General features: G+C 37.1%; 1 protein-coding gene across 1 annotated transcript in view; it reads right to left on the reverse strand.

Annotated features, from left to right (window-relative positions):
- Positions 1 to 4,080: 4,080 nt before the first annotated feature.
- The window catches only part of LOC139961869 (transmembrane protein 26-like), a 65,458-nt gene continuing 42,542 nt past the window's right edge, over positions 4,081 to 26,996 (reverse strand). Inside the window, exons 2-5 of the mRNA XM_071961481.1 lie at positions 12,837 to 13,014; positions 11,852 to 12,046; positions 10,840 to 10,998; positions 4,081 to 7,658 (exon numbers count right to left, since the gene is read on the reverse strand). Of these exons, the coding sequence (XP_071817582.1) occupies positions 6,690 to 7,658; positions 10,840 to 10,998; positions 11,852 to 12,046; positions 12,837 to 13,014 (1,501 nt within the window). The 3' untranslated portion in view covers positions 4,081 to 6,689. The remainder of the gene's footprint in view (positions 7,659 to 10,839; positions 10,999 to 11,851; positions 12,047 to 12,836; positions 13,015 to 26,996) is intronic.

The raw sequence follows: 26,996 nt of genomic DNA on the forward strand, positions 1-26,996 counted from the left end.
TGGAATTCTATCTCAGTTTCTTGATTTATTGCGAAAGTGGCTCAGGGTACCGGCGTTAGAGAAGGGGGGGGGGGAAGAAGAAAGAAACTTAGCCTACAACTCTTCTGTATTTTGACCAAACAGCTGCTTGTGTATGCATCTTGAACCTCCTATCCATTACATAATCTATCCATTACGTAATCTATCCATTACATAATCTATTTTAACTTGTTTAGTGCGAAGTCAAATGTCTTCATTGTTTCACAGAGTTACTCTATAGCAAATAACCATGTAAAATAAGTGTACTTTGCATACCATGTAAAACTATGTCTGGAAGCGTTTATTGCTGTAAACAGATTATGGTAATTAGCAACTGAGGGAGTTTTGGCGACATGAAGTAATAACTCGCAGCATTCGCATGGAACGTTACCCTGGTTGTTAGCTTGAGACAACCTCGGTTGGGTCAGGTGACAATTGCAGTTAATTTGATTTGATTTGATTTGATTTTATTTGGCAAGATATCAAACTTCAACTGCATACAAACAAAAATTGCACATAAAGATAAACATTTAAAATACAAGAAGGGAATATACTTAAATGCATCAAAAAGAAAATAACATGCCAAGGATAACCCTTTAAGCTAAAAGCTTATTTCCAAAGGGGTCCTTAAAACCATTAAAATACAAAAGATAAGAAAGAAACTATTAAAACAACTAAAACATGAATACAAACACTGTAAAAAAGAAAGATATTTACAAGCTAGACATTCATATGATTTAAAAGGTAGGCTTTGGCATCTTTTTTAAAATTGTATTTCAGCAGGATGGATTTTATGTTTTCAGGTAGCCTGTTCCAGTTTTTAATTGCGTTGTAATGAAAAGACCCAGCACAGTGCGTTTTAATTTTGGGAAGTTGAAAATTAAAACTACTACCTCTTGTGTTATGGCTATGAACACTATTTACTCTAATAAAACTCTCCCTCATATAGACTGGAGAGGTACCATGGAAAACATTAAAAACATGATTAAGACGAAGCTGTTCAGCCCTAGTGTTGATGTTCAAAATACCAAGAGTTTTAAAGTCAGCATGGTTAATGTGGTAATAAAAATCTTTACCCAGAATGAATCTGATAACTTTGTTCTGGGCACATTGTAATCTACGAGCGTGGTACTTAGAAATACCTCCATACCAAGATGAGATGGAATAATCAAACAGACAAAGAACAAGGGCTGTACAGATGGTCTTTTTCACATTTTGTTTAAAATAATTAGCTTGCCTGTAGAGGAATTTGAGTCGAGAATTTGTTTTACTAATAATGCCAAGAACAATTTGTTCGCCATCAAGGTATTGGTTTAATTCCAGACCGAGGTAAACAACAGAATGTTTGGCCTTAATCAGTTGACCATCACAAATAATTGAGATGTCAGTATACTGACCAAGTTTACGTTTCGTCCCAAACAAAATCAACTCGGTCTTACCCATGTGTAACGACAATTTGTTTTCAATGAGCCATTTATTGCCACTCTCCAGGTTAGATGAAAGATTTTTTTTAATATTGTTAGGATCTTTGTCAGAGTAAATTAAAGCACTGTCATCGGCATATTGTAAAAGCAAGCAATTGATGGAGTTTGGCATATCATTTACATAGCAAAGAAATAAAATGGGGCCCAATATACTGCCTTGAGGCACCCTGCAAGTGATGGTCAAAGGATCAGATTCAACTCTATTTATGCTAACAACTTGCCGTCTACCAGAAAGATAAGATTGGAACCAGTCAATTGATGTACTGTGGACACCCATTGCGGACAGCTTATTACACAAAATTTGATGGTCTACACTGTCGAACGCCTTCTGGATATCCAATAAGATCATGCTGGTATTCAGTCAAGAAGTTTTTAATATCATCCTACAATGGGTGAGTGGGGCCGGGATATGAGGGGGGGGGGACGTGTTGCGTATATAACTCGCTGGTTACATTGCATTACACTGTGAAGCCAAAAACACTTGTCTAGACAGAAATTTCAATAACTTCAAATCTATTTAAGACAAAATTTGCATCATTAGACATTCAATATGTAGTAATGAGGAAGAACCGCCGATTAACATATGAATATGTCATTATGTTATGAATAAATTATCTATGAATAATGTGTGAATATTCATAGATTCGAAATCCTAAAGACTCTTTTTGCCAATTTACGGAAGAAATATTACATCAAAATCGAACAAAATAAAATTCAAGACAGGAGATAAATATCAAAGGCAAACTTTTCTCTTAAAGGTGAATTGAACCAGTCGTCAGTAGTGTAGTCCAGTCCTTTCAATATCAATGCGGCAAACTCGTGTACCGATTTCCATATATTAAACTATTGGAATTCACCTTTAACCCCAGTACATATTTCGCTGTCCTTATTTCATTGATTTTCGAGTCGTTTTTAACATTAATGGCATCCATGTGTTTCGATATGTTGGTTTTGTTTATTAAGCTTGTGAAGATGTCCCGACAAAAGACAATAAGTTTCTCATATTTCGACACCTTCAACTCCGAAACATTTTAACTGGCTTTTATTTCATTTATTTTCCTGAAAGTAAGATCGTAGTCAGTGGCGTAGGAAGGTACTTTTGAGTGGGGGGGCTGAAGACTGATGGCCGGCCTGGGGGAGGGGTCTAAGGGGAGGGGGTGTCCCCTCCCCTTTGGAATTTTTTGCATTTCCAGGTGGCCTCAGATGCAATTTGGTGCAATATAGCACACTTCAACACCCACTCCAATTTGTAAACTTAATTTTGTATTTTCACCTGGCCTTAGATGCAATTTGGTGCTCCAAATGAGATTTTTTTTCTCATTTGAAAATGAAAAAGGGGTTTTCTGACTTGCGAACCGGGGGGGCGGAATGATACTTCCGCCCCTCCACATTTTTCACTGGGGGCTGGCGCCCCCCCAGCCCCCCCGGTTCCTACGCCCTTGATCGTAGTTACATTTAGGTCTGAGATAATTTCCTTTGAATTACAGAATATCGTTCTTTACCTACGTTAGAGATACTACAGTAGGCATAGCATCATCAGCGTCTCTTTATACTGATGTATCGGGGCTAAAAATAGGCTAGGTGCTCGGAGTAATGGTGAGAGGAGGGCTATAGGGTTAGGCATTAGGGGTACGTATGCATATTGCTCCCATTGTTATATGATATAGGAAAATGACTATAAAATATTAAATATCAATTTTTCGTTATAAATTAGCCTATAGTCTGGTAACGTCATACGTTAAGTATGTCGAGGTGTTCTGGTGACCTGTTTTGAGAAAAGTAAAGAAACGGCTGAATATATTCTAAGTCACACAGTCATGAACAGGGAAACTAGAAGGACAATGCCAGCATCTTTCTCAACAGGTTAATATAAAATTATGGATATGGTTTACTTATATTCAAATGACACTAACTATGCCATATGCCAATATTGAATATATTCTCTGGATATAACTGCAAAACCCTGAGTAATAATATCAATAATTAATATAACAATATCCTGCAACAATTTCCTTTTTAAATTGCTGTATTAAGTGGTGTAAATGATAACAACAAATTATAAAAAGAAAAAACTTTTGATTTAAGCGGTGTACATGAAAGAATACATTATTTTATTTAGTAAATATATAGGTATTATATGCAGGGCAAATGAAAACGAATAGTGCAAGTATAAACGAAACTTTCAGCCCCCCCCCCCCAAAAAAAAAAATTAAATCACCAAAAAAATGCTTTGTTTGTATCCCATTGCTGAAATAAGTTCCATACACGCTTTGAACTAAGTTTAGATATCACCTCCTGCAGCTATCCTGCATGCTATCCTGCAGCTGTCCTGCATGCTATAAAACTTCCTGGGCAGTGAAGATCACCAAAAGAAACTTAATTGTGAAATATCAATATAGGATGATATATGCTTTCAGGGGTTCATTCCAAGAGTATCAAAAGTTTGACTTTAATTTACCCTGTTTAAACTTCCTGAAATGTTAGATGTGAGTGAAGGCGGGTGGGAAGGGGGGGGTGGTGATGGGGACGGTAGCGCAGTAAGACTGCCTTTTGAAAATAATGAGGGTGATAATTGAGTAATACAATTGTAACGATCTAAACTTTAGACAGTGCCTATACAAAGAAAAAAAAAACTTCCAGCTGCGGTTTGATTACTGAGTACCGTTGTGCTAAAACCGCGGCATGCGATAAAGATCAAAGGTCCCATTTATCAATTTCACAGCGGCTTTTATCAACCAAGCTATTACTAGTCACTGTGGATCTTATATCAATATTGTATCACTTTTTGTAATATCTGGTACTCAGTCCAGTTTATAAAAACATAACTACTTTGTTTGTAGGCTATACTATGACCGAGTAGTGAGGTGGGATAGATTTCCCCTTTCGAATATTCATTCCAACCTATGCACCTCTCCCTTCCCTTTCGCCCTTCTTTCTCTAACCGACATTACTAATTTTATTAATTAAAAAAAATTCTTTTTTTGTAACATTATTGTTTTCCATAATATATTGATTACACCCCCCCCCCCCCCCACAAACAGTCTCCTTGAGACATATTTTCATCAAATGCTCCGCCGTCAACTCGTTCCATAGTCGGATACTAGATGCAACAACCAGTTCGACATCTTGTGATTTAAGTCCTATCGAACAATTGATAAATTGTTTTGTTAGCGGACATCAGTGAACCTGTGCTAATTTAAGTGATTAACCATATGTGAGAGAATAGCGACTGTCTTTAATTAACCGTAAACCACCGTACCTGCTGTTACATATTTTGATAATAAGCCATTGATTATATGTGGATAAAATTAGCCGAGGTTTGGGTCGGGATTAAGGCAAAGTCTGGGATTAGGAGCAAATGATAAGGAAGAATGAAAAATCAAACGTTTTTTTCCATCAAAGTGATGCTTGTTAAGAAAAGTGCCACACTGATAGAGCATGGTCACGAAAGACCAACGAACACCGGTCCCCGTTAAATCGAGACACTATAGTGTTACATCAAGTGATGTATCACGTGTCCCTTAGTTGCCAAGTGAATATATTTACTAAACATGACCATGTTAAAGGTTGGTCAGCGATCTGCTGTTTATAATGTTTACACATAACAGGAACACTAAACATTCATCTTACACAAGAGGCCGTGAAACGATTTAACGTCTTCTGATGTCCCCTTTTCATCGGGATTGCACAATCAAGCGGGAATCGATCCAACGTCCACAGTGATACAATCGTCTGCTAGTACACCAATTGAGATCTAACAAGCACTCAATAGGCGTGTTGTATTCAAGGTATGTGTTGAATATTCACGACTTCAAGATTTGTATTAGTATGAAGTTATGTAGGCAATGCTAAGCTAAGTTGTTTGTGTATTTTATATCGTATGAAAATTGTGCAGGGATAAAATGGCGCCGGATTTTGTCTTGATGTACCTCGCATATATATATCTGGTTGTATAGAGTTACTGGATTTTTATTTAAGAAAAATGATATATAAATTAACAATTATGCGTAGAGCGACTGCATGTATGTATTGATATACCTTAATGGAGCGTTAACGAATATTTAACAGGTGTTCAAGTGAAAATCTTGGAAAAACAAACTTAGCCTACAAACTGGCTTTATATGAAATACGACTTTCACTGCCCGGCATTGTCGCACTATTTTATACATGTGAACTATACCTTATATATATCGTGTAACTGGGGATCACACTCATCACACTGGATTATGTGTAACCCGGACAGCAGCATGAAAGGGATTGAAGAGAATTTTCGAATCCAACAAACAAGCCCAATCTATAGTCGAAACTTTATTGGATCTTGCCAACATATTACAAGGTAAGAAATCACTAAAGATGTTAAAGAAAAAAAGACATGAAATGAAAGAAAGAAATAACTGTCACGAAATTGCAAACTATTCTGCGTCACCTTCAACAGTCAGAAGAATTTGTGGGTGACCTCCTTCCCCCATCGCGAAACAATATTGACTCATTGTAAATTCGGATTTGGGAACCCCGCCTCCTTCGCCTCTCCGTTCCCCTCCCCCTCACCCCTTCCCATCCCGGTATGCTCTTGAGAAGCCCCCGGGGCTGATAAGGTATGTACAGTAACTCAACGAGATTTACATTGATATCATATCAGTTTAGTCAAAGGCGTTCAAACTTGGTGATACCCTCTTTTGTCCCCATTTATCTCTGATAACAGCGGGCCACTGTAACCGAGTTTCTTTTGCTCTATAACAAATCCTGTACCAGCATTCACTCGAATCCCTGAATATTCTTACTGATGAATTTAATAGTTTGTACATCGAGGAAGGAATTCGTTTTCAAGAAGACAAACACTGTCATTTCTGAAATCACAACATACTGAAGGTATTCACATGATGTCAATATTGGGTTTAATACAGAACCCGGATGTTAAACCATGACACCAATGAAAGTGCATGTACTTCTGAACAATTTGTGTTAGGTTGCTATGAAAACGTTTTCGGTATATGTCGTTCGTAAAATGTTTGATCACATGAATTTATCATCTTTCATCACATAAGAAGTCATGTATACATGTTATAGATTATATATGAAAGAACTGGTTTTCACGCACTTCACACCAACTGTCCTACAGTGTGCTATAGACTTACGTCTTTAAAAAAGAAAAGAAAAAAGGAAACTGTTAATCTAGCACAAACAAATTCACCAATCGTCGGGCGATGCTAGCCTTGCACCAGTCGTTTGTTTTCTTGGCTTGGAAGGATCTAGAAAGTTCAGCGGTAGTGCTTCAGGTGGTTTGGCGACCCTGTCAGCCGTATTCCTGTGAGAAAGTTTGTTTTCGTAGACATTACTGTGATCTGGAGGGGTGAAATTGACCCGTTCTATTGGTTTACGACTGCTGTCGACGCGATCGACCGACCGTGATGTAGGTGTGGCCCTCTTCGGTTTAGAATCTACCCCTGTCGCCCCTTCAGACAATGGAGTATTCAGCATCCCTAATTGTGGTTCTTGATTATTTGATTTTGTTTTCCTGTCAATGTTCTTTGGCTTGTTTGAACCACGACGTCCGGATTGCCTCCCTCGTGGATTCATCGGCTCACTGGCTTTTGGTTTGACTACATCCGACGGTTTCGGTAGTGCGGTTTCTTTCGGTCCGATCGGTCTAAAATCATTGTTAACCTTTTTATTTGACCCTGATGAATCCATCGATGACCTCTTTTGCATAGACCGAGGGCGCTTCTTCTTCTCATGCCGTTCGTTCTTGGGCTTCACTAAGGGCTCGTTCTGTTCCATGAAAGAGTCATTCGGCGACACGACCAATCTTTGCCTAGACGATGTCTGCTTCATGTTATTGGGTCTCTTCTTTGGAACGTGAAATTCGGGGTCTCCATGACTACCACCGCTGGACCTAAATGTTTGCCCCCGGTATCTAGCGTAGGTTTGCTGCATAAAGTGTTGTGCTCTGTTGGGCTGTTCTAGATAAATAACCGCGAGACGGTATAACTGTAATAGTATGATGAGAATGTTTTTACAGGTGAAGAATATCATCATGTGATTGATAGCTTTAACTTCTACTAATAAGTAAAGACGCATGGCGAGAAACGGCCCGTCCTGCATAATTATAGTTGCCATGATACCCCACACTTCCGTCTCGCAGCAGGCAGCAACCGGCTGAAAGATAAAATGGCGGCAAAATGGTTATTAAAGCAATTAAGGAACTGAAAATATGAAACATAACCTTTTAATAGGCGGGAAGAAATGCCAGGAGTATATGCACTAAATGGTCAGACTATATGGGTACATAAGTGCAAACCTAACCCACTTTACCTAACACAACCTATTACCATGCACACAACAATGTCTAGACTGCAATGTGCGAATTAGCTAACATCCAGTTGAAACCTGCATTATATTACGCAAGAGACAAACATAACACGCACGAAACATACAAAATAAGAATATAGATAGACAGATACATAAATCAATGCATGGAAGATACCATATTGCGAGGAGGTGGGGAGGGTGTGGGGGAGGGGGTCGGTATAAATAGGGAATGTTTAATCTTCTAATAGAAAAGACTTTAAAAACAAATTACAAGTCAAAGCCCTAATGCGAGTTACCTTATGTAAGTTTTTTGGGTGAAAAATATCACGAAATCTCTTCTGATGAGAGAAGATATCAACACTTGAACGTTATATTTAATATTTCACTTGAACCGCCGATGTGAGCTTTTATAGCCATTTTCTTGAATGTTTACTCATATTAATGTACATTTGCAAATAGTGACTTTTAAGGAAAGTAGATTAACAAGCTCGTTTTTTTTCTTCATATTTTATTTTTGCGACAGGACTATGTATATACAATAATGCTATGTCATATTAAGTCTTACAAGGGAGACTAGAAAATATGAAATATTGCCAATTTATTTTCCCATCGTAACCTTGTTCTTAGTATCGAATGGCGCCTCCACACGTATGGTAATCTTCGGGTCCATCTTGATACAATAACTGTGATAAATCTATAGGCTTGTATTACCCACATGCAAAAATGGCCATAGAAGGCCAAATTTGTACACCAAAGAAGACTATAATTAGATAAAGTGATTTCAGCCGCCAAACCCGCCAGTGTGAAGCAAGATGGCAGACAGCGTGGTACATTAGGTGTATATTAGGTGTACATTAGGTGTACATTAGGTGTTAGGTGCGTTTATCCGTGTAAGTCCGGCATAGAAACTGGAAAATGTTAGAAATTGAGGTTCATGAACGCCACCAGGTTATAACTCAATTAAAAGGCTGCGTGGAGGAGCTGTACATAGTATTAATAATATATTCCTAGTGAACGAGATAATTACAGAAAAACATTTCCTAATTAATCAGTTATAACTAAATTAAAAAGCTACGTGGAGGAGCTGTACCTAAATTAATCTATAGTATTATATGATATATTCCTAGTTAACGAGACGATTACAGACAAAAATTCAAAATTAATGAAAGTTTCAACACGTGTAAGGTCAGACATGTTGACTGCACATGACAATTTCACAAATGAAGAACATTTCAAGTTTATTAGTGGAGACTCGGCACAACCGGTGGTCCATTTTAAGTCATGAATTGCAACACACATAGCAGTGTCCGCACGGGAGAAGGGGGGAGGTGGGGGAGGTATGCCTTACAACCATCGTCAGTCGGGCAGGGGGGATGTTCAGTCGGGGGATTTTTAAATTAAGCCGTGCGAAGAATTTGATCAATCCTCCGAGCCCAGGACGCCCTTCATGTTCCGACCTAAGTCAGTGGGGGAGTTTAGAAGCACCATTTCCTCAACTTTGAAAGCCCTTTTAAAGAAATCCCGTGCATTTCAAAGGACAAACAATCTGTCAGTCATATTGTTATATATCCCTAACAATTCTCATGTAATTAGTATTTACATTAATCCTTCTTTCCGTCTCACAACGCTGTAACATTATATAAATAAAAACATTGCAAGATAAAATTAAGTGTATTGTGTTGTGAACGGAAAGAACAATTGGAGAATGTTTACATGATCACTCACTAAAATGATCGAGTGTTTTTTTTAAGTTCTCATCAAAATTGGTGACATGTGAAGTTCCCTCGGCATTGTCCTAAATCTCTCTAAGGATTGGTTCAACCAGGGAGTTGTTTTTCCTTAACATCTCCCTGGTTCAACTCCCAGTAATATATTTGTTACACTTGGTGATCTTTGAAAGGAACAGTAATTGGGTCATTCCAAATTGACGAAACTCGATCTATATATGAAAAGGACTATAATCTGTTCTACTTCCGAAGTACTTCTTTCTTAACATTTTGTGATACATAAATTCGAATCGAGATTTGATAAATTCATATTCAATATGTCATTTTAAAGCATCGAGATATAATCTAACACTACTATTGTCACTTGTATTACCGAACGGTCGCCCTCCGATGGTTGCCAATAGGCTTTTAGTAAGTCCCACAGCACGGACAAACTTCCTAAATGCCTCGTCGTTGCCGGAAGGGAAGGAGGGGAAGGGCTCACGGAAACATCGTTTCCGAGCTCCCCCTCCCCTCCCCTTCTTCCCCTCCCCTCCCCTTCTCCCTCCCCCTCCCCATCTCACGCATGTGGCATATCAATCAAACGATTGGATATAATTATAGTATTCTACTTACGTTGAGTGTGTGTTTAGTATGTTGTAATACTCTTGGTTTTCTACTTACGTTGAGTGTGTTAAGTTTCTTGTGATAATCCCAGACCAGCCACTGTTGGTTTTCTAATTACGTTGAGTATGTGCTTAGTTTCTTGTGATAATCCCCGACCAGCCACTGTTGGTTTTCTAATTACGTTGAGTATGTGTTTAGTTTCTCGTGATAATCCCAGACCAGCCACTGTTGGTTTTCTACATACGTTGAGTATGTGTTTAGTTTCTCGTGATAATCCCAGACCAGCCACTGTTGGTTTTCTAATTACGTTGAGTATGTGTTTAGTTTCTCGTGATAATCCCCGACCAGCCACTGTTGGTTTTCTAATTACGTTGAGTATGTGTTTAGTTTCTCGTGATAATCCCCGACCAGCCACTGTTGGTTTTCTAATTACGTTGAGTATGTGTTTAGTTTCTCGTGATAATCCCCGACCAGCCACTGTTGGTTTTCTAATTACGTTGAGTATGTGTTTAGTTTCTCGTGATAATCCCCGACCAGCCACTGTTGGTTTTCTACATACGTTGAGTGTGTGTTTAGTTTCTTGTGATTCTCCCAGATACTCCCAGACCAGCCACTCTTGGTTTTCAACTTACGTTGAGTGTGTGTTTAGTTTGTTGTGCTAATCCCAGGCCAACCACTCTTGGTTTTCTACTTACGTTGAGTGTGTGTTTAGTTTGTTGTGCTAATCCCAGGCCAGCCACTCTTGGTTTCCGTGCCTTGGTTACTGTGAGACCGATCGCAAACTGAAGCAGACTCCAGTTCCATATAGCTAAGATGCAAATCGTTCGTTCCCGGTGACAACGAACCTGTTTAAGCTAAGAACAATAAAATAATGAAAATCAATGGTATTAATATATACCATTATTTTTGTAAGGGCTCATATTATACTAGTAAGATAGATAATAGCGACTATATAACTCTAGGAAAGAACTTCTATATGGGTTCTATTTTGTGTAATATATGTTCATACCCGGTGGAGGGTCAAGGGGTGGTGGAGTGGGAGGGGGAGGGTTGAATGGAGAATTTTATCCTACTTGACTTGTAACTTTCATGTTATCTCATGGAAATGATAAAATTGTTAGGGTATTTCTCTCATCCCTGCAACCCCACCCATCCCCCACTCACACCTATCAATAGACACCCTCCCTCACATGCTCCCCTACCTCATATATATCCGTACGAATTTGATTGACACTATAGATAGACATGGTGTGTTGATGTTAAAACAAAAAGGAAAAAATGTTTATGGCCCATCAAAAGTCCAATATCTTTTGAGAAGGAAATAAATTACAGATCAAGAATATTTACATAGAAGATTTACCAATTCTGGTCTAAACCTTGCTGATACGAATCGGTGCGGATTTGTTACCGATGCTACCCGGCTATCACCCGGTCCTTTCTATCGCTTCCCACCTATACCCCTCTTCCCATCACGTCCCAAAGTAGCCTCTTTCTTTAATTGAATTCCTTTGTTGCAGTGAAATACAATAAAAGTCGAAAACATTATAAAAAAAAGAGGTATAATGCATTACACGGACATAGAAATCCATTGCTGTCATGCACCTTTGTGAGTTACAAACAAAACTATTTGATTAATTGAATAAAAAACATAAAAGAAAAATGCAAAAAAATTAAAATCGAGAAATACATCGTCATTTACGTCGATACCTTGAGACCCTCTGTAGAGAATTCCAAAATATCCGCCGCGATGCCGATGTACACCAATAAAAGTTGTGACAGCTGGTCACGTGTTAATTTCCCCTTCGGGAGCATCCATCTTCCTAAGATGAGTACGAAGATTAATAACTGTTGTAGCGCCACCGACCAAGCGCGAGCCGTCAGCCTTATTGGAAACTCTATATTCTGTATAAATTAGACCAGAAAACAAAAAAACAAATTGAAGAAGAAGAAGGAGAAGAGTAAATTAGTTTTTTTTTGCGATGATGGAATCTATATATAACGTTTCTCCAACTGACCGCCGAAATTGTATGAAAGGAAAGCACAACCAGGGAAAGGCGTTTAGATTTGGCTCATTAGAACTGCAGAAGGAATGAAAATATCTCACTTGATTGCATGAGCTGATGAATACAGTTATTGACTGGGCCATATATATTGTAAGTGAAATGAGTGTATTGTAGTGATGTTTTCGTTTCCCTTCAGTTAATAATAATTTGACGCGTATAAGTACCGTATGCAACTATACGCTTTCCCTAACACAATTCGTTTTCAAGCAATACAAAATGTTTCATGTGCTCGTTTCAAACTCTATATGAATTGTTTTCACTCAAACTCCGAGTTCGTATTCATTCACTTGTTCTCTTCCTTTCCACGTACCTTTTCCTTCCTGTTCTCTACCCCCCCCCCACAAACTCCCCTCCTTCATTGTCCACTCTCATCCCACCCAATTCCCTTACTTTTCCTATTTCACGAGTTTCCTCATTTTCCTTTGTCACCCGTCTCTTCGTTTACCTCAGCCCCCATCCTTCATTTTAAATTCCCCCTCTTCCCTTCCTTTCCCTACTCCCCCTCCCCCTCCCCACCCGTGTACCATCAACTTCCCCTCCCCACCCCTACACACTCCCCACCCTTGTACCATCGCCTCCCCCTCCCTCCCCTCCCCCTCCTCCCCTCCTCCCCTCCCTTGGATACCCACCGTTTGTATTCGATTCCATTGCAATGATGTTACATTAGCGTGGACTTCTTCTGAACTTGCGCAGTCTGTGGATGCTATGTGTTGTGAATAATCCAATCTATCTTGTAGCAGTCGTAATTCGATCAACCAGATAGAAGGGAGGGATGCTAAAAGATACAAGAACACGCTCGGGCAGAACCTACAAATAAGAGACAGAGAGAATATACATATAGAAAGATAAAAAGAGATCGGTATGGTATAATGTCATATATGGTAATAAAGGATTATGGGTAACTCAATTAATGCATGGGGGAAATATAATAATCCGTTATATATATAAATGACTGACGTACAACAGAAATAGTTATACCAGAGTGAACACGACTAGAGGTTACTGAAGGGACATTCTTGTGAAAACCGTGTTAAAACCTTGACCTTGTTCTCAAAACTTGGCTTGTGCCTGTACCATATTCAGATTATGGGCATGGAGCCATTTTGACAATGTGTACATTTTTCTGTATTGTGAGCTAGAATACTTGAAATGAGATGGGGACCAACAGAAGTGGCGCAGACAGGATTTCTCGAAGTGGAGAGAGGGAGAGAGAGAGGGGGGGATAGGGGGGCGTTAGGTGGCAAATATCAGCATATAAATACTAAAATTACTATCAAATGAGCATTGCATATATAAGAAATCATTGATGAGAAAGTACGAAAACGAGAGCGAACGAAGAATGCTTAACTATTTCTACTCTGCACCTTGTTTTGATCATTGTTATGTTTGTAGCTAATTATTCGTGTCTCCATAGACAATAATGTTGTCATAATGACTGACATAATATATGTCATTCATGGGTCATTCGGCCCGAGAATGGAGTCGAATGTGCATATATGTTGTATTATAAAGCATATCATTCTTGTCATTCGTTCTGTGCATTTTCTTACCTATATCCTATAATTATCCTATCCACTTACTCCTACCAAAACGAGATAAAAGAAGAAATAGACATAGTTTAATTGAACAGTTTGTCCATATCGCTCAATGTCCTGCCCCAAACAAGCATCTTTCTATATATATACAGGTTAAAAATATAAATTTAGTCCGCATCATTTACAAACTTTATGTTTATCAATACATCATTAAATGTATGAGTGAGTATGGCCTGTTTTGTATTGCTGGGATTTTCAACATGTCACTTTAATTCTTGAAATCTGAAGCATATTTCATTATCTAACTTCGCGTAGAGTGAAAGAAATTATTCCCAATGACAAATATTTATCTCTGCTATTTCGTTATGTTGAGCAGATTATGCAAAGATGTTTATCGTACATATAAGTCACAACATCTCAAATAACACTACTTTGTATCGACATCATTGTTATGTTAAGAGTTGTCGTCAGTCAACAATCATACTGTACCTTATATCGCAAGTGACATGTACGTGTTATTGTGGTAGGCTATCTAGTCTATACAATAAAATGAGCCACATAGCCAAAATTCAAGAAGGAAATCATATTTGGGGAGAGAACCGCAAAACAACCTTTCTGTGATTATAATAATAATAATATCCCGTTAATTACTATTCAGCTTGTATATTTGCTCTTACAGTATTGTGAGGCGGTGGGGTAGGGGATGGGGGGGGGGGTGGGGGCGATAAACCAAGAGTAGATTTTATTCCTTTCTTCTCTATGCTAGTTCATTGGGCACCACATCTTGTAAGCAATTTTCTAGACTATCATGAGTCAATGTTCTAATAGTGCGCGTCATCTTTGCAAGGAAATGCTTTCCTATTGTTATTGACGGTTAAAAGTTTAGCGTCACCATGACGTCACAATGTTCTGTTTTTAAGATATCCTTTTTATATTGACCCGATTACTTATAGATGATACGTTAGGCTAGAGAGCATAAGTCGATAAAGGAAGATTAACAGAATGTTAATCTTTCTTCCTAAATTTCTCCATCAAAAGTTTAATTTCTTCAATTCTGAGAAGATCGATTCACCATTTAAACTGCTCATTTCCATAACCTCGGGTATACACTCCCATAGGTGGTATAATAAATAGCTTTATTTATTGTAAAATGCTAACTGTTTATGCATTACACGAGCTTTTTATCTCCCTCTCTCCTCGCGAAATCTATAGCCTCAAATGATAAGATAATTACAATACTATTGTTTATAAAGTATTAATAAGAAAAACGTTGGATATTACGGGAAGAGATGTAGGCTACCAATTAAAACAATTCCTGTAGCCGGAAATTTTATCGAAGGAAATAAAAAGTTTGCTAGATTTTGTTTATAAATCAAACTTGATGAGATAAACGTGTCATTCCCTGAATCTGGTTTTTACAAATACTATTATATGCGAAATTGTCTTATTTTATTTGTAGTTAGGGTATAAGTGAATATAATATTGGGAAATGGTGAGGGCATTTGAATAGGATAAGTGGAAAAAAAAGAAAAAAGAATTTGGCAAAAAATGAAGACTCTCAAAGATTTATTTGATGGTCAAGAGAAGAAGAGGGTCTTTTTGAAATTAAGCTTTCTTAACTTCAAGTATGTCAAGATGTATATAATGGTATGAACATGTTGCTAGGTAACCGGAGACGAATCAGCAGCGATCATAGCATTATATTACGCAGTGTAGCGTCACAAGGGTTCTCAAGTTGTTGCCTGAACGTCACTTGAGTCAGACAGTAATGTTTCTACAATCAACTAGAATAAATGATTTCCATTTCCATATGTGCGCTAGGATTTGACAATCATTTGAAGAAGACGCCATGTATACTGTATTGTCATGCTCTGCCAACCGATTCACACATAGATTGCAGTAGGCTACTGTAAATAATAAAATGTTGTACCACAGTAACAACTGGATCGTGCTGATGAATCTGATACATTGGTAGCATGTGCTATTAGGATTACAGTAAGAACTGGGTATATGTGTGATCCCGCAAAATGCATGAAACTAGATTTGTTGGGATTACACATCGTCAATTCTTATTGTAATCCTAATAGCACATGCTACCGATTTGAACACGATTCAGTTTTTACTTTGGTACAAAACTTAAAGATGTACAGTAATTACTGTGTTCTCTGTGTGTATCAGGTGGCTCTGCCCAATTGCGCCTTCGCCTGTGACAAAATACGCTGAAACAAAAGATATACACATGCGCAGTAAATCTTTGGAAGAAGTCCCAAGATCCAACGCAACTTTTATTTGTTTAAAGGTCTACTAATGTAATTATAATATATCCTTGCGCAGTTGAAAATGGGTTGTTTTTTTCTTTCTTTCTAGGTAGGAATAAATTTTAACATTTGTATATTATCTTCACATTTTTGTACTCAATATCGCTTGTAGAAAGTTTTCGGACTGCACTACACTATAAACTTAACGTTGTTATGAAGGTTATTCCTTATTCTGTGTTGATGCAATTTGTTACTTCAATATTGCACGACAAGAATTGTTGCCGACAATATGTAACCGTGTTCTTAATAACTATACCGTGAATATAATCTTATTTCTGCAGCAAGAGTCTATGACTTTAGCTGTCCGCCGACCAGCCGGTTATCTTGACTTTCTGGTTTGACTCATGCAGCTGTTTAATAATTAATCCCTCTATCTACATGAGCCTCCAAGTATTCATTCATGCATCTATAAACAGTTCTAAAAGGAATTTCATGAGATTCCTCAGCTAAATCTCCCTCACACAGAGACCAACCTTATTCACAATGTATTTATTAAATATTAAATTACAGTTTTATGGAATAACATTCCCTTTCATCTGTTCACTTACAAATCCTTTTCCCGCCCCCCCCCCTTTTTTTTTGGTCCTTTGACTAAGACAGCTGAACAACAGGGCACTCAGAGACTGATTCAACATTATTTGTGCTTGACAAATTTAATGTACTATTTCGAAAAACAGAATTTAAAGCCATAAGAACTTTCGTGTTGCTCCGCATGGGGAACTGACCTTGTTTGCCTCTGTGTTAGACTAGCTAGTTCAGCCACTTTATTGATCAGAGAGCTCTGCATATATAAAATGGTGAATCCTTAAAATGGTATCGGCACGATATGATGTACGTTACTAGTAAAGATACTACCATAATGCTCAAATTATAGGTTTCCAGTCGGAGAAAAATGCGTAAACGGTGATTGTTTCACGTATTTCATATTAACCTTCGTTTCTTCTGTTTATTTTTATAAGTTAAAGAGCATAAATGATATTAGGTGGTCAGAAATTAAGGACCATTGGAGGGCGATATAAGGACTTTTTTGGGGGGAGGGGAATGGGGAGGGGGAGGGGAATGGAGAGGGGGTAAGGGAGGGGGTAAGGGAGGGGGAAGGGTGAGGAGGGAGGGGGATATTACTCCGAGCAAGCAGTCGTGCTGAAGAGTTTGGATGAACTATATTAAGTTTGCTCCGCTTCTAGCTATTAAATATTTTAATTTAAACATTAATTTGCAAGTACTAAAAATAGGCCAGACCATCAGCTATCCAACAATAGGAAGGATGGATCAGTTGTCTTCTATCCATGCTTCTGTGAAGCGGGTTTGGAGTATGACGAATTTAGTGTGTAAGCTAATGGGAGATATTAATATATTGTTACGACACTTGTACATTATGACCGATCAGTTTGTTTGTTTACTAAAAAGGATTATAGCGCCATCTTTTATTTGATTGATGGCACGAATTTCTGCCCGTCCCCGAAACGGCATATTAGGATGAATTATCATTTGCGAAAAACACTTTTCAATCATAGCATCGTAAGCGTATTTTGTATTCCATATATATTTTTTTTATTAGTCTTCCTTTCAGCCAGTAATTTGGACACTATACATGATTCAATTGTAATGTAATTTTAGTGAGGTTTACAGTTTACGTATGTTACAATCATTATAGTTGTACCAATTAACAATATACTCATACTGTTCTTGGGCGTGCGGAAAACGCTACAGTAACTTGAATTTATCTTAACAGATTACTTAAATTGCACTCACGTAACTTATTTCCATATTGATATTTTAAGCCGAGCTTAAAATAATTCAAGTTGTGTTTGATTGTTAACAACGTCTGATGTAATCTACCAAGTGCGGGCTATTCACCATTTTTTTCACAAACAATTTACTCCACTCGACCTTTACGGTGCATATACTTCAGTAAGTCTGAATTTCAAACTAAGCCATGCGAAGATATACCTTCCTGAGGTAATCGATTTGGTGCAAATTTGAATGAAGACATATAACCAGTCTAGCATGTCCCATTTCAAGATAGAATTTAATCTTCATTTCTGTTGTCTGAAGAGTGTTTTGACCTCGTGGATAGGTTAGCGTGTACTGTTTCTGCAGACTGTCATCAAAACCTATCCCTATATATTCCTAGCGGATTATTCATCTTCATTAGTAGTTGCAAGTTGTAAATGAAACAACTAAATTGAGAACAAGCTGAAACACATCTACATCTATGTTTGTGAATCACGATAAGTGATTTATGATAAAAACGCGAAGAAGCCAAACTATATATAAACGTTGTAGCTTAGATCGCATAGGAAACTCGTGAGCAATATATTTAAGTGTCTTATGGCATCAATTTTTTAATAAATCAGAGTACCGGCGTCAGTATATATATATATATATATATATATATATATATATTTATATATATATAAATATATATATATATATAAATATATATATATATACATATATATAAATGTATATAAATATATATATATTTATATAAAAATATATAAATATATATATATACACATACATACATATATATATATATATATATATATATATATATATATATATATATATATAAATATGTATATATATATATATATATTCTCTCTTTCTTCTTTCCGCGCTCTGAATAATTTGTCAGAGAGCGTAAATAACAAGTTTAAAAAATAAATGATTTTTATCTATGTGATCAATGCAAATAAATGCAATAGACGTAATAATAATTAGGTCAACATTTAAACTATACAGAGCCCGCAATGTCCGTCAGACGGGAAGACAAAGAATAATGAATTAACTGTTTCTATACTGTTGACAATGTTGATGGGAGGAACTGCGATAACATCTTTGTGACAAAGTTATTGATTCTTCCATTAAGAACGACCTACTTTCAGCTCTCATGAAAGTTTTGAAGTTTGCTATATTTATTACATGACCGTGATTTCTTTACTGTACACCTATCATTGTATATATCTGCCAAACTTGATTCGTTAAATGCGGCGTGCGTTCATAAATAGATGTACCTCCTCATGCGCTCTTTCATTAATAGTTTTATTTGGTAATGGCAATTATATCTTAACGCGCGATTAGTTTGGTAAACATTAAAAGTAGCCTATAGGGTTTAATATCACATATTACGTTCAGAAGACATTAAGGCTTAATGTATAAAAAAGGATTATTTCGGTAGCATTTGGATAAGGATGGATACAGTTTGTAAAACACAAAAATCACGAAAGGATAGATGAACCTTTGTAGTCAATATGAAGTAAAATAAGAACAATTCTGAACAACGGATCGATAGCTCCTACTATCGATGAGGCAATAACATCCGTATATGCTGTTATTGATTGTGTGCACTTTTCTCGTTGTTACATTATTCTGAATAAATTATTGAACAAGACAAGAACAATGCCAGACGTTAGTACAACAATGGACGCTTCTTCTCATCATGATTCAAAGTATGGACGACTCAAAAGTTAAAGGAGCAAGTCGATTTTTATTTTTGATCGATACTTTTCGTTGAGGCCTTAGTGGTATAGTGTCCTCACGCTGAGTAGGACACTCACCATGTCCTCCTTGCAGGACAAGAGGAGGACACTTGAGTGGGCTCAAGTGTTAACCATTTGAGCTCACATTGTCAGTATGAAGGTGATAGGGAGGGGGTGGTGGGGGGGTGCGGAGGTTGTTAACTTGTCAATTTAGAAAGTGTGATGTAAACTTGTATGGGTTTTAATACAAGTACAAAAGCTCTAAGCGCGAGTAACTAAGTACTAAATCTTCGATTATTATTTTGGACTAGATTTCCTGAGTACGAGTTACAAATATGATGATAGCTGTGTTTGTATCTTAACATATAAAGACTGACCTCTATTGTTTATCATACGGTAGGGTATGAAAGTGATCATTGATATACATACACTGACCGTACAAAATAGAATTATTTCACTCCACCCCAACCCTCACCGCTACATATACCCCCATAGATAAATAAGATAAATTTTCACATGAATGAGACACGTGACACGGCCTTCAAATCGAACACAAATAACGCCCACAAACCTTCATTGACAAATAACAAACATTTACCTACTTAACCTAAAGCAACGAAATCACGACATTTTAAGTGTTTTTCTTAATCACATCAATTTGAGTTAATACAACATTCAAGAGGATCTCGAGGGTAGCAAACTATAGACAATGTTCAGAAACAACAACTTGACCGTTTGCTTGATATATTGTTCAGATGACCATTGTATTGTCTGAATGTTTCAATACATGTTTTTTATATTCCGCCATGGAAACTACATAAACAATTATATGAATGTTAGTTTTTACTTTGCATAAGTGTCATAACACATATATTACATCTCAAAAATTATGTAATTTTTATTTATGTTTTTCACATGAACAGATATAGTTGACTCTGCAAGACTCAGTTTGGCCTAATTTGGCGATATATTGATGGTTAGATTACCCGATGAAATTATCTTGTCAAAATAAAAGAGTGGTTAGATGGAATTTAAACCAGAATAACAACCATATAACATATGATTAATAGTGACGTAAGACGTTGTGACCGTATGGTAACAAGCTTCACGTGATGTGGTATTGTTAAAAATGTCACGTACTGCCATAGTAACCACACAATTTATAGCAGAGTATGTCTATATAGCCCTTGCCTATTTTGCAAATACGAATCTGGCGTGATATCCTAATGTCATAAACTATTTACTTTGTGCGGAACATATTGTCATAATTGATGGTGATATAGGGTACCGGTATGTAGATAAAATTTTAGCCATGGAACGCGAAGCAGCCGCTTTAAACCCACTACAGCGCCCTGGGTTTTAGACACCAGGGGGTGATTTAATGTAATGGTAATGATAGTTTAGTCTGTGTTATAGGACTATAAATCGCATAGACCGGAAGCAGTATAAATTATATAAGTACGTCTATGTATAGTAAGCTCGACATTACCAAAACATTTCCTACAACTCGAGGGACTTAAACATCAAACCATTGATTTACATCATAATTTATTTAAGACTATATTGAATAATATTGTCAACTATACCACCAAGTTTATGATCTAATATGTTAAACATCGTAAAGCGTCTGAAGGCCCTCATTTCAAGGGTATCCAACATTGATTTATTCTCTTAAATTCAACAGAAAGCTATTTTTGAGTTTTATATTAATGTTAAGCGTACCATGTCGGTTACTAATGGAAGCAAACACTATATCGGTAATGTTCTTGCTTAAAGATAATCTATTTAAAAACTACAAATTATTTAATAACTTAAAACTTTTAGCACCAGGATGATACTGTGCAGTGCACGCATTTAATCAGGAGAACTTGAAACAGACTCCCTGCTTAAACATAATTACATATCTTGAGACTTAATTTCAAGGTATTCAGCATTGATTTATATGACTTGAAATGTATACTAATATTAAATATCGACCTATGCTTAATATTAACGTAACTCAGAAAAGAGAGGCATTATGGGTAATTCCTCTGCCTGGCTATATCGGTATTACGTGTATGTATAGTTTACGTAACATTTATGTGGCGTAAAGATCATTATAAGTACGATTATACATGTGAAGCTATATATTTGTGAGACGGAGTTGATTATTATTACCCACATACAACTTAAATGTTTGTAAATCATGTGCGCCTGCATATTAATGTGAAATATTGCCCAACGTATAGAAACATGCAACTATCACAGAATCGCGATCTATTCGCGCCTTTATCTTTTATTCTTCTAGAGTCTAGACAAACCTCTATGGAGCTGCCTATCCATCGGTTTGGACTCCCTTAAATGGCTCTCGTCAGTGCGTCTCGGCCCCACGTCCTCCTGCCCCGCCCACGTCGACCTTCCCCTTCTTCACCCGTCGGGCCCTTCCCTTACACGGTAATTGTGCATCCCTTCACAACCTAAAAATATCCCTCGTGGCCATGAGATACCATTTACAATCAGAACAAATACGTTATACTCTGTACTCCAAGATGAAAAGAGTATAAGTTGAGAAGTTAAAAACACTCTCCGATTAATAACCTTCTATATATACTTCACACACGGCAGTAACTGTGACACGCATGTAAGTCGGGTGCCACCACTACCAATATCAATTCACGACCAATCATAATGCTGCCAACATCTATATCAAATGTTTATCATGTAATTGACACCTCAGAGATGTATAACTCTTCTACTTATCTGTTCGAATCATTGTCTTTTCAGGAAAGTCTCCAAACATGAAATTTCATTTCCTTCTCGCTTCGATGACTGATAATATTAAATGTATGTCGTGCATGTAAAAAAAGATCAATTCATAATATCATATCAGCTATCTACGGTCGGATACAAAAGAGGAAATGGTTAAGAGATCGATGTCTGAATCATGTTTCATGATTCTACTTTCATTCGTCTTTCATTTCAAGTGAAGTATTAAATCCAATCTAGAGAGAGACAGAGAGAAACAGCCTAAACGCTAATTGACGAATGTGTAACATTTAACATTTATGTAAACATCAAAAAAAGATGATGTGAACTTTATGTTATCGTGACTATAATCTGTTTGATGTTTGCAAAATAATTATCTCTGAGTTTCCATCGTTGCGATATGCTGACATGGATATATTAAGAGAAAACCATTTCCATGTACTTTTGTTACCATCAATATACAATTTTATCTTCTTATTTCTTTAGGAAAGTTTATTCAGTACTAACATTGAAATTATGAAACCTTAAACATAATGGCACGGCCGGGACGGTTGGCTTCATTCTTATCCAGTGTATTTTTTGTCCCAGACTTCAATCCTTTTATGCTAAGCTTGAATGCAGTCATACGTTTTATTTTATCAGTCCATTAATCATCTCCCAGTCACCCCCCCCCCCTCCGGGATAAGCACAGGTTTAGCTAAGCACCCAAAAAAAAAATCCATTTTTTTTTTCAATTTTGTAATAGAGATTGTACACTATGGTAAATAGGCCTACTGCAGACGAAAACAGCAGAACAATAAAGTGAAGTGTTATAAAAGTATGTTAATATGTAATGTCTGGCAACAACAACATTGTGGAAATAGGTAACTCCAAATACGACATAGTTAGGCTACTGCTCTCCAACTTAAAATGACTGTACTGGGTTTATGTATCTTACTATATACGCCATTTGTGTGCAGTCTTGTTTCTTTACAGTCATTTATTTTTAGACAGATTGTAAGAACTAAGTTCAACTAGAATCTTATCTTCAAATTACATGTACAGCTGTTTGAATTCTTCCTGCATATTGTTATGGATTTATGTTTCTATTCGGATATCACGAAATATCTTGTTTCACCTTTCAAAACAGAACACATAACCTTAACGTATATACTATATATATATATATATATATATATATATATATATATATATATATCCAATGACGTCGTCCGAATCAATGCGTGGAATCTATCTTTCCCTGCTGATCCTATAGGTTTTCAATAAACGTTTAATACTTTCAGCTGCCAGCTTGCATATCCTATATCCCTATACATCCCATCTCTTTGGTGTAGTGCAGGATAAAGAAACTATAAGACCCGATGTTCATTTAGATTACATAACTAGAATATTTGGAGCGTGAAAGCAAAACTGCAGTCTTCTTCTTTTACTTCCAATCAGAACTTTTAACCACTCGCTTGAATTGTGGAACACAAACAAAACGTTGATCGAAATCTCTAAGTCTATACCCAAAAAAATATTAGCCCTTTCGATCATACATCTTGAGAGAGAATACGTATTTGTTTTCCAGGGTCTCTGGCATGACCTACTTTGTATTTATAAGAAACCTTGACATGTTCTTTTTTGGTCTGTGTGAAGTAGATTTATCCCCTCTATCGACAGAGTCACATGACAGTGTCTTTAATTAGGGGAAATGAAGGGGACTTTACATAAGTGTAAATGAAACATTGGGATCTCGCAGAACAGATACACATACAATTTGGCCTGTAGCCTATGCATAGCCACAGGCGTTTGCTTCAATGTTTAGAAGTGCCTGTTATTAAAATAATGACTTTAGGCATCAAATTAATTATGATATGTCGTAGACTGTTACAACAACACTGCCATCAGACTGTATTTCTTTTTCACTTTCATTTAAGGAAATGTCCATTTATACATCTGAGGCTCATCAAGTAAAGTGACTGGAATATTATTTCACACATGGGATGTTAGGTTAGTTGCTAGACAAAACTCAAAATGTCATTTGGCATTTTGTAATCCACTCCCGAAGTTTTCGTTAACGGCAATCTGCCTTAGGACTAAATATTTTCCTCTATAAATACTTCCTCTTGTTATCCTCGCTATATATATATATACCAGCGAGGAGACTGTAGACTATAAATTCAATTAAAATAGATTTTGCTTCTTACAAGATACATTCGATTGAGACTATTATTGGACATAAATTTCCTTTAAAATTTGTCATGCCTTCACTCTGGATTTTCTAGAAGGGGGGGGGGGGCTATACAACAAGACTCGTCTCCCAGAGGAATTCATTTCCGGGTTAGATGTAGCTTCGCAAAAGTAGGAGCTAATCATGTACATATAACGATATTTTCTGCAGCCATATGATTGGATACGTATCATATGTTAGTGTTCTCTTAGGGTGTAGAAGGATTGGTAAATAAGTAAGCTTAATTTTAATCAGAACCACTCCAGACGGATGCAGTACTTTTCTAGAAATAGCATCCTAAAATTCCCAAGACGTATATATGGCGACCGACTGTTTACAGAACAACGGTTAGATAAGATTGATTTGTATTAAAGCCGGATGTTTTTCTTTGTTAAGTTTCATTCATTGCCTTTCCTTTCCTTTCGTTTAGTTACTTTGTGTGTGTGTCCGTGTGTTTGTGTGTGAGGGTGTATTTGTTGAACAGAAATAATTCCTGATTGATGAACATAATTAACCATAAACTAACAACATTCCACTGATTGCCTTTCAAATCATTGCTTAAATGTAACGGTTGCGTTTATAATATTTATGTAAAAAATACATACAAATTCATCGCAACAGCAATTTGAATTCTCATATGACATCCTTGACATTCTGACTAACTTCAAACACCCCTGAGGTTGAACAAACTGCTCAAGATTATACGCATAGAAACCAAACTAATTTTTGAAGATAAATTACGTTGTATTTTGATTCAAGGTTGTATAAATATTTATAACCAACTCTGTGACAACTGTTAAATCAGTGTGCTCCGTTAGACTCGGCATTATTTTATTTCAAAAAAAAAAAATGCTGTTCCTATAAAATGTTCCTAGATTACATAGCCTATTTGGACAATTTTCATCGGTAATCTGAGACCCCTAAATTTTTCGGTGTCATTACCTTAAACCAATATTTCAATCTCAAGCACAGATGCTCTGTTCCTTAAGGATTTGAGAACCTTCGCTATCCCCATATCACTTTTGTCAACATATAGTCTTCAATTACCAGTCGTTTCGAGTGTAGATCACAAACTATGACATAAAGACATACGGTATAGCTTGTTGTCTTTCAACTATATGTTCTCTCGCGCCTAATATGTCGTTTTCGTACAGTTCAGGGTTTCGTTTTGTTTAGAATCATTTCCTAACTTAGTGATATTCATGACAGAACGAAAGTATTTACTTGTTAACTTCTCAAGTTCCTAGCGAGAATCAGTAATGCACGACGATTCCTTGCATTCATCTGATGCTACGTTAGTTCATCAACCACACCCATTGATTTTATATTAGCGGCTATGTCTTGTTTCTCTCTGTGATTTTCTACTGGCACGACGAGAATTTGAAATATATCGCGAAGACACTATACAGGGGCGGATGCAGGATTTTTTACAGGGGGGGGGGTCTGACTGGTCCAGCCGCGCCTGATCGAAAGACTATCTAAGCGGAGCGCCACCATCGGTTGGCGCGGAGCGTACCAGAAAATTTTTGGCTTTACAAACCCCCCAGATGGCCGGAAACGGCACTTCCCGAGTATTCTAAGCTGCATGTACCTAGCCTGAAAATATGGATCTCATGTCTGCAATTTCTCAATTGATGAGAAAAAAACTATCTATGAAATATGGTAATTACATATCAGATGAGTTGAGATGATACAAAAATCATAATGCCTTTAGCCACCAATCCCCCTCCCGTTCCGTCACCACTGTTTGATGCAGGGCCGGATCCAGGATTCTGGAAGGGTGAGGGGTTTGGCCTCCAGTGATCCTAGGGTCTAAGGGGAGTGGGTTTCCCTCTATCCATTGTGAAATTCTTGGATATTTAAGTACAACAGGGAACCCCCTTCAATTTAGCCATTCAAAGCACCTAAAAAAACTCACTCGAAATTTATCTGCATCAGTACGAGTTAGCTAGTTTTATTGATGTTCTATTCATGCATAGATTGGAGAAAACAAACGCCGTGGATGTTTCTCAATGAACTTTCGGACCACTTCGTCAGTAGGAGTGTTATAATACGTGTTCATGAGAACAAGAGCTCTGAGACGTTCCTTGCCCATTGTTGATCGGAGAACAGTTTTATGCCTTCTCACCGCAGAAAACGATCTCTCATGAAGAATTCGTCGGCCCATCCTATGCAGCCTATCGCTCTGCCACCTCACCGCCCAAAACAATTCGAACACCACCTCAATTTTGAAACTTTTCGGTCTGAAAATTGAGATTTTTATGCATTTTTTGCACGTGTAGCACGCGTGCACACTATAGTTCATTTGACGGAAAAGACACACCTGGCTGACTTGTAAGGATAACCGCCCTTGCGACGTCCTACATGTTTAAAATTGGCGTTTAATTTAATTATTTTTTCTCTCTCTCTTTTTTTCTCTCTCATTTTTTGTTCTCTTTTTTGTTCTCTTTTTTTTCTCTTTTTTCTTTTCTTTTTTTGGCCAAGAGCAGGGGGG

The sequence above is a fragment of the Apostichopus japonicus genome, chromosome 20, assembly GCF_037975245.1.
Source record: "Apostichopus japonicus isolate 1M-3 chromosome 20, ASM3797524v1, whole genome shotgun sequence".
NCBI classification, from domain to species: Eukaryota; Metazoa; Echinodermata; class Holothuroidea; order Aspidochirotida; family Stichopodidae; genus Apostichopus; species Apostichopus japonicus.